This window comes from Eupeodes corollae, chromosome 2, assembly GCF_945859685.1.
Source record: "Eupeodes corollae chromosome 2, idEupCoro1.1, whole genome shotgun sequence".
Lineage (NCBI taxonomy): Eukaryota > Metazoa > Arthropoda > Insecta > Diptera > Syrphidae > Eupeodes > Eupeodes corollae.
Window position 1 is genome coordinate 111,271,536 of NC_079148.1, and position 15,318 is coordinate 111,286,853.

At 31.3% G+C, this 15,318-nt stretch overlaps 1 protein-coding gene across 1 annotated transcript in view; it reads right to left on the minus strand.

The window, feature by feature from the left end:
• The window catches only part of LOC129944122 (methylcytosine dioxygenase TET), a 190,707-nt gene that overhangs the window by 13,339 nt on the left and 162,050 nt on the right, over positions 1–15,318 (minus strand). Inside the window, exon 4 of the mRNA XM_056053316.1 lies at positions 2,833–3,261. Within this exon, the coding sequence (XP_055909291.1) occupies positions 2,833–3,261 (429 nt within the window). The remainder of the gene's footprint in view (positions 1–2,832; positions 3,262–15,318) is intronic.

The following is a 15,318-nucleotide window of genomic DNA, read 5'->3' on the forward strand; positions in this document are numbered from 1 at the left end:
GTGCATATAGAGCTAGACACCAGCTCCTGATACCAGTTCTCCTTAACTGAATGCCTTATCGCCTCTATGGCTACAGACATTCCACTGGGAGCGGAACAGAAATCAGCCAACCCAGCCAGCCAGCCAGCAAGCCAGCCATCACAGCAGCCCTACACACATTCAATAAGGAGAGTAGTGTGAGAAAGAGATATATGTACGAGTAGAGGTTTTGGAGAATAGAAGCGTCTGCTGATGCTGAAGCTCAAGCTTCACTATAAGGGTGAACCCGTCGTGGTCTCTACCACACCAGAACAGCGAGTGTTCTGAAATTGTGTATGATGGCATTGTGTATTGAAGCTGAGATATATTTTTCCACACACACATATATACGTGTACAAACACACTCACAAACATTATGTCTGGAAGAGGGGTTCTTTTCGGAAAATGGGTATACTACAGAGAGTGAAAAAAAAATATGGAGAAATCAATGCACCCTGGGACGCTTCTTCTTTTTGTTTTGTACTTCAATTTGAAGGATAATTCTGAGGTAGTTGCGGTACTCGGAGCAAGGGTTGCGGAAAAAGTAGTTAGCTATAGGATGTTTGTAGGTGGCCTGGCGATGGGTTTGGGTTTTATCTTTTAGGATTTTCCACTTAACTTTGCAGAAAATAGAATGTGAAAAAGATTGTTTATTTTAAAAATTATTTCTCCCTATTCCTTTACCTTCATTTTCTTTCGCTTTTCTTTTGTTTGTTTCTTTTTTTTTTTACTATTTTTGAATTGAATTATTGGCTCAACGCAATAAGGACCTTAAAAACGGATATGAAACAAAAATTCTTCTTATTTTATTTTTTGTTTTAGATCGAAAGTTATGAGGCTTTTTCTAGTTGTTGTTTTTTTTTTATTGTACAAACAAAAATAAAGTTCTTTTTATAAATTGAAAGTCAGAATTATAATGAAGAAAGAAAAGGGGTTCTGGTTCAGTTTTTTTTATTATTATCTTATTATTATTATTTTTCTTTTTTTTTTTTAAATGCAATTACCTTTTATAAGTTTAGTTTTTTTTAACTTTTGTTGAAAAGAAAGAAATTCAATTACATTATTTTTGTTTGTGTTTTGTTGAATGTAGGGTAAGGTAATAATATGATTTTATCTTCGTCGTCTTCGATTTAAGGTAAAGGAAAATGATATAGAAAAATAGAAAGTTATTCAAAAGAGGAAGATATATAACTTTATAAAAAGTAGAAAAAGAATAATATCAAATGAATGCATTTGGAAATTGGTTTCTTTGATTGAAAAAATAAACTAGAAAATTTGATTCTGATTTCAAGGTAAGATGAGAAATGTAAAAGACAGAACATTTTTTTTTCAATAATAATAAATTTGAAGATGATAAATTACGTTATTAAAAGAACGAATACTTTTCATGGATAAAATGTCCAATGAAAAGCCATATGTATAAGAGATAAAAGAAGTCAAGACCATTGTATTGTACAAATTTGTTTTCAAAATTATTTTTAGGTTTTGGCATCCTAAAAGTATGCAGCAGTTTTTGTACAAGAAAGACATTAGGCAGATTCAGGCAACATAAGGGACTTCATTTGCAGTCAACTTCATTCTTTGAACGTACATTTTGACCAAGGCAACTAGTTAGTTTTCCAAGTGTCATGAATTTCAAATTCAGAACTTCACAAACCTCTAAATTAAGTTCATAATACAAGACCTACCAAACACATTATTGTCTACAAAACACTCCCCAGAAACACAACAAGTCCATTACGATTTGTCTTTTGTATTCACTTATTACTTATTTCTTTTTTAAATTGACAAGGAGTCCTTTTACATAAAACGTTGAATGGAATTATGCAGAAAATAAATAAATTATAGAGTAGTAAAGCTGAGCTTTCACTTAAATGATAAGACATGATCAGTTGTCATTTTGACATAAGTTGACTTGACTTGATAGTAAGGGATATTTTTCTCTACTTACTTTCCAGACAACTTTCCAATAAAGTAGCCTTAAATAGAAGGCATTTTTTGGCAGCTGGCCAATCAGATGCTAGAAACTTGCCTTACTTTCAAGTCCCTTATGTCGCCTGAACCTGCCCATTTATTTTAGAGAGTGATTGTTTTAGACATGTTGTTACCAAAAATAAAACCGCATATAATTTAATGTTAAGGCTAAGAACTTAGCTTTTTCTTAAAGATAAAGTTTGAAAATGATTTCAGATTGGCTTCAATAAATTCCACCTGAGAAAACCACTTGTCTAAGCGATTAGTGCCCTAAGTCAATTATCTCGGACTTTTCTATGTAGACAAGCGACTTCATATAACCGTACAAAAATATCCCAGCGGTGTTTAATCGCACGATCTTGATGGCAAAGTCACATGCCCACGGTGCGATGTAATGCGCTCACCAAACAATTTCTTTAATAATTTGATTGTTTCGTTGCGTTGTATCGCGTCACGCGAACTAAACTCTTAGTTTTGTAATAAATTTGCACGATTTGCAAAAATTGTTCAGGAGTAAGTGTAATTCCTGTGAAATAACAACTGAGCATAAATCAAGTGACAGCTGTCAAAAAGACCAATTCCGAAAAAGTATTGCCAGATTGAAAATCAAGAGTCTAAAAAAACAATCGTTATGTAAATATGCCGCTATTAAGATGACTGACATTCTCTATTATTCTTTCAACAATCAACCCTGGACAAAAGTGACATTTTGATACAAAAGCACAAACACAAAATGGTACGTATACGCCCAGTGAAAAAATGATCGAAAATAATACACGTAGTTTGATTTTACATGCGTCTCGGAAAAATGTTATAAAAATGTAAGAAATAAAAACTCACCATAGGTTGTTGTGGTTGATCCTTCATGTTGTGTATTTGTGCTGATATTTGATGGGATTGTTGGTGAACTTGTTGCTGTGATGATTGTACAGCTTGTTGTTGTTGATGATGTTGTGGATGTTGTTGTTGTTGTTGATGTTGTGGTTGTTGTTGATGTTGTGGCTGCTGCTGCTGGTGTTGTTGCTGCTGCTGTTGTTGTTGTTGTTGATTTTGAATTTGAACCGTTATAGATGTTATATTATTAGCACCACCCAAACTTAAAGGATTCGATCCTGTTGTTGTATTTGGTGATGGATGTGGCAAAACTGTTGCTGGTGCTGGACTAAGGGCTAATGTCGTTTGTTGTTGTTGTTGATTTCTCGGTGATATAGCTGAATTGAGTTTATTCAATTTTGCTGAACCACTTACACCAGGTTTGCGTCCTCTTGTCTAAAATAAAAATAAATTTTAAAAATGCGTTAATTAAGGGTGGAAAATAGTATATTTTTCTAACTACAGTCAAAGTTTGTGTGTGCTTTCTAAAATAAATAAAAATAGAAGAAAAGTAATTTTAAAAAACACCTATTGATTTTCCTCTCAACCTAAGGTTATCGACTTCAAAGACTATGTTTTATTAGGTTTAAAGAAATATAATACCGATTTATTAACCAAAGTTTCAATAAAAAAAAACCCTCATTTAAGAGAAAAGTTAATTAAATGTATGTATATGGATGCTTGTATGTTGCAGCATAGCCATGGTACGTTTACCATTACCAGAAGCCATCATCTCCATGTTATAAAACAAGAAAATGTAAATTCAAATTTATTATGCTAATAATTTATTACATCGAATAATTCACTATAAATGTTCTCAAATAACGATGCGTTTTAGTTTAAGACAGAATTTGCAGAAGGCAGAAGACACAACGACAGCAACATCGTCGTCGTTTTCGTTGTCGTCGTCGACTATTGCAATTAACGTCATCTACCATTTTGAAAATTTATAATATCTACACTTGGGTTGTATAAAGTAGACAAGGATTTTCTCATCCCCACATTATTCTCTCATCATCCTATCAGAGTTGTTAGTTTGGTATAGAAAATTGTCCAGCATGTACTATTTCTAACTTGATGGCGTTAGTTTGAGGTGATAATATATTAAGGTCATTAATAAGAGTCTTATTTCTTGGGCTGCTGTTATGTAGTAGTAGTAGTAAAGCAATTGGTGAGTGTAACCTTGTGCTACCTATATTGCTAGAATGGTTAAGTTTGAATGTAAGCCGTGTATTTATATGGTTTAGGGACTTGTTAGAGAGGAAGAACGAGGCGTATACCTTAAATTGAATAATAGCATAAAGCCTTGAATTATGTAAGGGGTTATTTATTTCATGGTTCCAAATCTTTTTACAACTGTCAAACTCAGGTGTAACATGAATTATCATAATATTAGTAAAACACGTTAAAATCAATTAAGACTTACTACAAAACTCGTGATTCTATAGCCACGTTTTGTGAATAACGCATTAGTTTTGCGGTCGTTACAATCGACAAATTACACGCAAGCAATCAGTAAAATTGTGAATCAATTTGAAAAAAAATTGTAGAGAGTCTAATCGTGAAGATATATTTTAAATCGATCTAATTACTAGCATTTGAGCCATCCCACACTCTAGACACACCAGAAACCAACATTTCTCAAGTTATGGCTGAAATACCAGCTAACCAACTAAGCTATCATTGGTTTTAAATATTGAAACCAAACATTGGAATTTTTTTGACAGGTCGGTATATGGCTATTATTGAAAATGTCTGTTATTGAAAAGATGTTATGATTGGAATCATTCACTTTCTGATCAGAATAAAGCATTTGTGGCTAGGGTTGATCATTGAAAGTAAAGCTGTCATGTGAGCATGCTAAGGTAATGAACCGATTTTATTTCGAATTGTTAGCTATTGTTTGAAAACTATAAGATCATTGAAAAATTAAATATTTACTAACGGATAATATCCGCGTTAAATAAGTATTTTTTTTAGTAAAAAAGAAACTCCTGCAACTTATAAGCTTGATTTTAATACCAAAAATAACATCCTCATCGCTTTTAAATGTCGAAGTATAATTATTTTCAATGATGGAAATCAATGATAGCTATAACTGGTGCCTTAAAGCAAACTTTATAATGAAATAAAAGTTCATCAAAAATGGATCTTTGTTTGTGTTTTATATGAGTTTCTGTTGATATTTATACTTTGAGGAACTGTGTGAACCACTCCAACGATTTTGATTAAAATATACCATCAGTGGATCAATATAAACATTTTGAAAAGTAAGCAAAATATGAGAAAAGTAAATGAACATTTTAAAATTATTCTTCAAGTCATTCAAGTAATTTTTTCTCTCTTTAATAATTCTTTGTTTAAATAAAGAAATTCCATTCACTTGTTAACAACAATTTATTATAAATTATATCTTTCACAATTACTTTTAGTGTGCAATTACAACTGTTAGCTGTAATAATGAGCCAGAACGAACAATAAGTCATTAATTTCATAAACAATCTAAGGAAAAAGAGAGACTATAACAATTACAAAACAAGTCATCATCATTCAAGCCATCATGAATGGCTTAAAGATGTTAAAAAAATAACAGAACACTTAAACACAAAAAATATCAAAATGAAAAAAAGCCAACGATCTGCAACAACGCTATCGTTATGATCATTTAATTTTTAAAGTGGTTACTAGCTGATTTTTCTCCATTTTTTTCTTTTCAAAACAAACAAAGAAACTCTAAAGTATTCTTTGGACAAAGAAAAAGGAGAAGAAAAAAGAAAATTGAAATGCAGAACAAGAAAAAAAATATCAAAAGTTCATGTGAAAACATTTATCGATTATTTATTTCTTAACATTGTATGTCTCAGGGTTTTATATTTTCGTTCACTTTTTATTTTGTTAAAATTTTTGTTTTTGAAGTTTAAATGATGCATTCTGATTGAAATCAATGTTCGTTTCCATGCATTTTAATTAAAAGGATTTTGCTCTCTTCTTTGTTTTCTAGTTTCTTATATAGTATATATATGCAAAGACAGAAAATAAATAACAAAACAACAAAACCAATTTAAACCAAGGACAAACTAAAATTGAGGAAAAAAAAATAAAAAGTTTAAAGAAAAAGAAAATAATCAAAAACAAAAACAAAAAGGGAGAAAAAGAAGAAGGAAGCAATACGAACAACAAAACTCAATTATCATCGATTAAATTAATTTACATTTTCTTATTTTTTTTGATTTTCTTTAAATTCCATTTTTCAAGTTCTAAATTTAGTTGTGTGATTGTATTAATAAGATAAGAATATAAGAACAAAACGAGAATGGTAAAGTTAAGAAAACGGAAGAAAAAAGGATAAGAATATTTTTAAGTTCTTGTATTTTACGATTGAAGGTATCAATAATAAAGATAAATGACTTTGTTTTATATACGAATTTTAATATCTTTTGTGTTGTGAATATTTATGCATAAAAGAATTTTTTAATTTAACAATGCATTAGTTATCCTTTTTTTGTTTGTATCCTTTTTTATTACTTTTTTTTTAAGGTAATTCTAATTTGTTATTTGTTCAATTATTTTTTTACGACAGTGGAAGGGGGATCAGTGTTATAAAATTAAAAACGTGATTTTGAATTTTGTTTTATATTCTTTTCGATTTTTTTTGCTTTTTTTGAAATTCATAATTTCTTTTGAACTCATTATTTACATGGAAGTGATTAAGTAATTTTATTGGTATTTGCGTATAATGTTAATGAATAATTGTTTATTTTTATAATTTTGAAGGTTTATTTATGAGGTTCAATCACCTTTTACCCAAAAAATGTTAAGTCCGATTTTTGTGCGTGTTTATTTTTTTTTTCTTTGAAGCAAGTTTATTGTTATGTTTCTTTTTGGTAATTTATTTTTTTTATTTTTATTATTTAAAGAATGATTAAAAGTATTTATTGGAGTTATTTGGGCTTCTCCAGGGTGTTATGTACGTTTTGATATGAAAGTTAAGTGTGATTTATTTTCAGGAAGTGAATTTTTTGTGTGTACGTTATCATTATAATGTTTACTTTTATCTTGACAATAAAACAAAAATCAGATAATCGAAATAAAAATAAATGCTGCTGATATTTCGCAGAATTTTTATTATATTGTTCTATTTAAACCTGTTGGTTAGTAGCTTGATATTTCTTAAATCTAAAATTAGATCGAAAGTACTTTCTTGGAGTATTTAAAATTGTTCGTAAAAAACGAACTACATTTATGCAAACCATATTTTGCATAAAGACTTAGGTCTTGACGCTTTTAAAGTTGAAAAGAACTCATTCACAGACACAATGATCCGAATTTTCATCGAAAACAAACGTCTTTGCGCTTTGTTTATTGATATATAGATATAGCATGATCTATGAGCAGAAAAAAAAACGAGAGGAACACTGACTTCTCAGAAGCAAAAAGAGCGATCAGTAGAAGCATTTTTTCGAAGATATTGAAAGATTCAAAAGCAGGAAAGAAGAAAGTTATATAAGCAGGTGAAACGAAATTAACAAGTCCATAAACCTATAGAAAGTCAATGCTGAGGATATGGAAGGACTACTTCTGCAGACTGTATAACAGCGACAACGCACGCACAGAATTTAGCCGTCAAGCCAACAATCCCGTTCTCCCGACTAAGACGAAGTAAGGATTGCCATATCTAAGCTGAAGTCTAACAAAGCCACTGGAACAAATGGTTTGAATGCCGATCTCTTCAAAGCAGCTGGAGATAATTTGGTTAGGAGCATGCACCAACTTATCTGCAAGATATTTTTTGAAAATAGCATATCCGATGAATGGAACCTCAGTATTGTTTTCCCGATCCTGAACAAAAAACCACCAACCATCTTTTCATCGTTTTCAAGGCCGCATATGACAGAATCTAGAGGGACAGCTGTATAGGGCCATGGCTAGTTTTGGTATTCCTGCAACCTCGTCCGTTTGTACAGGATGACCATGGAAAATTCACTCTGCTTCATAAAGGTTGGAAACAACTTAACAGAACCTTTCGATATCAAAAAAGGTTTTAGACAAGGTGATGCGTTGTCATGCAATTTTTTTAACATCGTCCTTCAATGAATAGCACAGAGCTCCCACGTCAAATCTTCAGATACTATCTTTCAAAATTTTGCCAAATTACTAGTCTGATGACAATGACAGAATTGTCAGAATTTAGCGTGATGTCAATGAGGCTTTTGTAAGTATTGAGGCAGAAACTGGGTTTACGGTTAATGAGGGCAAAACAAAGTACATGCTGTCGTCAAGAAAGGACTTACAATACCGACGCTACGTATGTCTCGGTAAACTTCGTCTACCCAGGCTCCGTTATGAACCCAGAAAACAACACCACCACTAAGATCAAATCTCTTGCTAACCGCTGTTTCTGTGGAAAACGAAAGCAATTGAGTAACAAAGCCCTCTCTCTCGAGGAACCAAAGTGTCGCTATATAAGATCCTCATTATCCCCGTCCTGCATTACAGTGAAGAATCATAGACTTTGAAAAAAGCGGGTGAAAGCACCTTTGGTTCGTTTCGAGATAAAAGTTCTTCGCGTGATCTACGGTCCTATATGCATAGAAGCTGAGTGGAGGAGAAAATGGAACGTTAAGCTGTACGGGCTGTACAGCGACGTAGACTTAGCCAGAAGGGTGAAAGTCCAACGACTAAGATGGCTGGGTCACGTAAATTCTTCGAATCCACACCAACAGGACACCGCAGTAGAGGAAGACCGCGGATCATGTGGGGAGAACAAGTGGAAAATGACCTCACACAACTTTAAGGGACCGAGTTAGATGGAGAGGTTTGTTGGGTGAGGCCCTAGTTCTCACAGGACTGTAGCACCAGCTTAAATTAGTAAGATGCAAATACATGTATGCAGAGTCTGATTTTACCCTCAAAGTCGACGACTACAACATTACACAAATTCTAACAAATTGACAGCAGAAAAATGTAGTTACCATACCCTAGATAAAAAAAACTTAATTTAAAACATAACATCAATCCATTACTGTGTGTAATTATTTTATATATATATTCGCTAATGCTATTATAGAAACGAACATGACCAACAATTTGTTTGATGTCATTTAACCAAATAAAATTGTTTATGTTGATTTGACATCCCTTAATCCAAACCTCCCACATTTAATTTTAGTTATAACAATTCCAACCCTCGAAAAAGATAACCTTGTATATATGTTAAGTGTTAAAAACCTCATTAACCCCCCATCAGTGAGATGAGAGTAGGTATACTATATTTTATTATCTTTATTCTGACAGTGCATATTGTTATCAACAGGAATAAATATACAAACAAAAAATTAAGTTTAATAATAATACAAACAAAATATGGATAAATAAATTGTTCTCCAATGATAATGACGATGATGATGATGGCTGGTTGGTTGGTTGGTTGGCTGGACAAATCGATTATTATCTTTTGCCTCTTCTGCTGCGTCTCTTGGGTTCGTTTAAAACTTCAATCAAAATGCCTATCAAATTCTATAATTAATTTTCATCATCAAGTTTTCATTGTCTCATGGCGATAATGTTGTTTACTCGCTTCTTTTAAATTAATCATAATTCGCAACAGAATAAGAGTGAAAGAAATAAGAGTATATAATATATTCAGTACGATATATTGTTTGTACAATATATACAGATACAGTATCTATGTATAGTACATTTATGCGTTCGAAGAACACGCGGCCAACTAAAAATAAACCAATTTTAACCAGCCATCAATCCACAACCAAGTATTTGAGGAAAGGGTGTTGGGTGGTAAATGATGGAAATTAAAATGGCTGATGGTGATGGGGAAGTATAAATTATAAATCTATCTATCTGCTGCATCCATTCAGACAGACATCCAAATCCATTCCAACAACAAGAAAACATCATCCAGCTCTGCAGAGTCAGTGATGATGCTACTGCTGCTGATGATGATGATGATTATGAGGATGATGTCGATGGTATAGAGTCAATGACTAGGTATATTCTCCGTTCCCAGTCCTATGGGTCTGTCTGCATAATTTGCAGATATAACAGCGTGATATGTGCTTCATTTACTGGAAAACACACAACTCTTCCATTCATTCAACATAATGAAATAATTTTTAATTGTCAATAATTTATATTTATACTTTTATATATATCTATCTGTTTTTGTTTGTATTTGGTTGTATCTATGTATGGTGCTTTTTGTATTGTAATTCAATTAATTGCATCGACAGTACAATAGGTAAGCAATTAAGCTCATCTGTCCGTCTGTCGCTGGTCACTTGTGAACAATGGAACTATATTTATTTTTTTCTTCTTTCATTTGCGCATACATTGTGTGAAGAAGAATTTTTGATTACCTCGTACATGCAGACGTATTTATAAAATACAAAAAAGTATAGATACTTGTGTATCTTTTGTTTGGAGAAAAACAAACACAGGATGAGACTAATTGTAATTATCCGAAAAAAAGAAGAAATAAATACAAAAATTAAAATACATTTCCAAGCAAAGTGTGAGCGAGGATTAAAACGTTTTAATCACTTAAATTACGTCTGGTTTGAATAATTTCCACGGAAGTATCTAATATAAATTGTCTTTTTCCTTACTGACGCTGATGTATGGTATGTATCTTCAGCTTCATTATCGTTCATTCGTTAGTACGTTCGTTCGTTGGTATTTATAATGATTTGAGATTTATAATTTGGTTCCAATTACAATAGAAATCTAATAAGATACAAAATTTCAAACTTAAAGACACCTACATACCACAAGGTGAAGAGTGTAGAAGAGGCAAGAAAACGAAGGAAAGAAAAACATTATTCATTGTAAAATGCATTATTTTTCTTTTGCTTCATTTTCTTCTTCGTACATTTATAGGTATGTAAGGGTACTTTAACAATCTTCTCACCATTGAGCCTCATGTAAGATAGAAACATTATTACAGTTTTTTCCCTTTTCTTCTTGTATCTAGATAGATACGTATTTAACTCACTTTTATATATGTACGAGTATGTACATATTTATGTATATTCCCTGACGTTCCTATGCACTATACTCGTACCTATTCATACTATTGTATGCTCTATGGTATAAATCTATGAGATGGGGTCACGTACTCAATTTATTATCTTCCATATAATAAATTGAATACAATTATAGGTATTATCATTATTTATTGGTGTAATATCTTGAAATCTTACAAATATCTACAGTCTACTCTACACCACCACCGTACATATAGTACCCCCCTATACCTCTTATTATAACCTAACTCAAAACCTCTCGCCTCCTTCTTCATTATAATATTATTACTCGTAAGTCGTATTCGTATACCATCCCAATCCAACCAAACAAACCTACCTACCTACTTACTTTTTATCTCATCATAAGCAGATTGGTTGAAATTGAAATGGCAAAACGTGGTGCGAGATCGTGTATCTATGGATGTGAGTCGTCTTTTCAACTTTAAATGAGATTCATTCGCACTTAGATTGGTAGTTATCCGATTGTTAGTTTAGTTTAGTTTAGTTTAGGTTTATTTTTTTCTTCTTATTTTCTTTTCGTTGATATCTTTAGTTTTATAATTCTCAAGATTATTGTACTCTTTAAAGCAAGATATAGACTTGATATGTTTTTTTTCATTGTTGATTACAATTTTGTTATTTTGTTTTCTGGTTGCATTTTATTATAATGGTTGTTTCCTTTTTTGGTTCAATTTCCCCATTTTGATGGAGATATAATTTCAAGTGTAATTTAAAATAATTTAAAATTTGCGTTTTGTGGTTATACAAAACGGAACATACATAAATTTAGATTAAATTCAGAAAATTTAAAAAAAAGACAACAAGTAGGTAAGGAAATTGGTTTTTGAATTGTGAAATTTGATTCAATTGTAGATTAGACATGTTTTAATTCAAAGAAATTAGAAAATAGTTTTTAGTAGTTAACTTCATATGTATCTACACACAACTATTCATTTAAAAAAATAAACTTTTCTACAAAAGATTTTAGTCTTAGAAGAAAGATATGTGAGCAAAATGTGACTGAAAAACAAGTTAGATGTATTTCTATGACTTTGTATGAAAGTTTTAAAGTTTCATAGAAAATTGAAAATGTGGCACACTTTCTTTAGCGTTTTTTAAAAGCATTTAATAGGGTTTGGCATCAAGCTCTCTTATCGAAAATGTTAAACTGCAACGACAAAATATGATAAGCGCATTAAATTCCCACCTAAACAGCATTGTACAATGGGGAATAAAAAACAGCGTGAATTTAATACTTCAAAAACCCAATGCTGTCTTGCATCGTTAAGCGAGATATACCACCTTTTTCTTTCAGTGTTCTATAATCAAAACTTTTCAAACTCTATGACTTAGGTCCACTTGCTGATACTACTCTTAAATGTTTGTCGCAACTAAGGTGCCAGTTATAGCTATCATTGAAATCGATCCGGAAAAGTTATTGAATCGATATTTAACGGTGTTTCCCTTTCATTAGAAATGAAAATTATATACAGATCGATCGGAAATCACACAAAGAATTTTTTAATTACGCGTTTATTTTTCTCTATAAAAATGTATTTTTCTATTTTCCGGACGGAAATTCATTTTTCGGAACAGCTGATGCTTTTATGTTTAAAAGTTAAACGAATCGTTAAACTGATTTGTGGTCCAATTTCATACAATTCCAATGACAGATTTCTGTCAGTAAAAATTTGTCGGTGGCTCTCAATCACCAATATTTTAAATGACAGACATTTTTAATGAAAGCTATATACGACCTCTTACCAAAATTTCAATGTTTGTTTTCAATGATAAAAACCAATTATAGCTATAACTGGCGCCTAAACACATCTTAGATTTCAAGTGCAAGATAATTTATTTTTGTTTGTCAGAAAATATTTAAGATTCACTTAACTAAGTTCCACAAAGATTGAAACGCATCCAACTTCGTTTCATTACAAAATGCCAAACAGACGTCAAGGTATACCTACATGAAATTTCAAAATTGGAAATTGAATGTGAAGTTTTGATTTGTGGAAAAAATACATAATAGTTTTCAAATATTAACCAATCTTACATCAAATGAAAAACGGACGCTTTTAGGATGTGCAGACTGGTTGCTTCAACGTTGCCTAGGTCTTAAATTACGGATCAATTTTTGCAGCTATATCTGCAAGCTTCAATGCTAGATCCAAAAAGATGATGCTTCTTTAAAAAAAATATTCAAAATCTTTTGATTTCTGTTGGAAGAATATTGCATCAAACCTGTTATATGGCCGTTCCAACTTGCCATCGATTTGTCATATTTTTGGTTAATAATGTTTATTTCTATCGTGAATTTGACGAGAAGTTTAAACTACAATCAACTCGAGAATCTCAACATCTTCAACTCCAAATTCATATTTTTATGTTTTGATTTACTGTCAATGAAAAATAAGTTTTGTGATAAAAAAAACCTTATAAATTTCATAAGTACAACTTAAGGACTTTATCCTCTACTATTTCTTCAACATAAAATAAGTTCCACTTAGTGTTATTTATGGTAAAATTTAAGTTCCATGCAAACCATGAAGTAGGACATAGTTACTTATGTACAACTTAAATAGTTATGACTAGTATCAGAAAACGGGCCTTAGCCAAACAAAAACTAAGTTAGCCTATGGTAACTAGAAAAATAAAGCTCTATTTTACATAAGTGTTGGGTTATTTATTCGTTAATTGTTTTTTCCGTTAAAACGAAAAATAGATATTCTTTTTTTGATTGATAAGTCAAAATTTCCAAGTAAAAATTTGACAAGCAAAAGTTACGTCCTTAAAAATGGGAGCCATTATAAATTTGAAAACAAATTGCTCAATCTGATTATGTATTTTTTAACTTTTATCGTTGGCTTTTTGTGTTGAAGTTCATTTCTATTCTGTCATTTTAACAAACTTGCCAATTAGTTTGTTAACTAGAAGAAATTATCTGCTGTCAAATCAAGAATATGAAAATCCTTCAACTCTCTTATACATACAAACACACACACAAACATACACAAAAAAATACATAAATAAATTAAAATTTAATGAAATTCTACAAAATTTACAACCTTTTGTGTTTCAACAAATTGCTCTTAATTGCATCATTTTAAATGCAAATATCATTTTACGTAGTTCTAAAGTAAAATACATATCTATGTACCTCTAACTATTACCTACCTACGAGGAGTATGAAATAGAAAATTTATATAATACAAAATTCATAGCGATTTACATTTTAGAAAATGCAAACATAAGCTACAATGTCAATATAACTTTCTTCATCGAATAAATGTCACACAAAAACAACAAAACGAGAAAGCCACAATTTCTAGACCACAATTTTGAAAATTTCTGTTTTTGATTTAATAAAAATCTAGGAACGTTTTATTCTATATATTGTTTATAATAGAACGTAGATAAAATACATATTTATATATTTTGATGATGGTGGCCTTGTGTATATGTATGTTCATAAATATATAAATCTATTTGTCGGGAAAATGATGTTTTCTCGATCGATCGAAAGGAGCGAGAGTCGCATGTTCCATAACCACTTTTGTCTGCCTCCCTACCTCTCTCTCTCTTTCACTGATACCCAACCTCCTTCTATATTTTCACCAACCTTACCATCAATCTAGAAAGCAATATATAATGTACAATATATAGGTACACTATCTATCTACATAAAGTTAGACGAGAAATAATATATATAGAGCGAGGAGGTCTGGTGTAGTGCCTGCAAAGACCCAAGCTTTACATTATGAAAAGAAAATGAATAATGTTAGTTTAGGATTTTATGCAAATTTCAATTTGAAAGCTTTGAACAAATGAACCACCATCACCAGCACCAGGAGTAGGACCACCCATATTTTCTGCCTGCCTCCATAACACACCACACCATGTTTTATAGTGCTTATTTTATACATGCGATGCGGGGATATCATCAGAGAATGAGTGGAGCAAGAGTTGTTATATATAAATTTAACGAAACGAAATTATCCTGGCTTGTTGGTTGAAAATGCGTTCATTTATTTTCAACATTTACCTACCTTACTGAACAAAAATGTTTTTGTATACGTGCTTAAAATATCATAAAATCTTCCTAAAAACCCCTCCACTCCAATTTTAAGCTCTACTCTGCCACTCCAACACCACCCTATACCCCCCCTCCCCTCATCAACATAAACTCCAAACAACCTTACTTTTTGATATACTATGTTTGTATATATATCTTTTGTCTATATGTATGTTTGTGTGAGTGTGTGTGTTTGCTTTTGGATGGAAAATTGCAAATTAAATTTTCATAAAGTTTACTATAAGTCGTCTTGTTTGATGATGATAAAACAACATAAAATAAAGTTTCAATTTGGGAAAATTTACAATTTATATATTTATCATTCATATACATATGTAT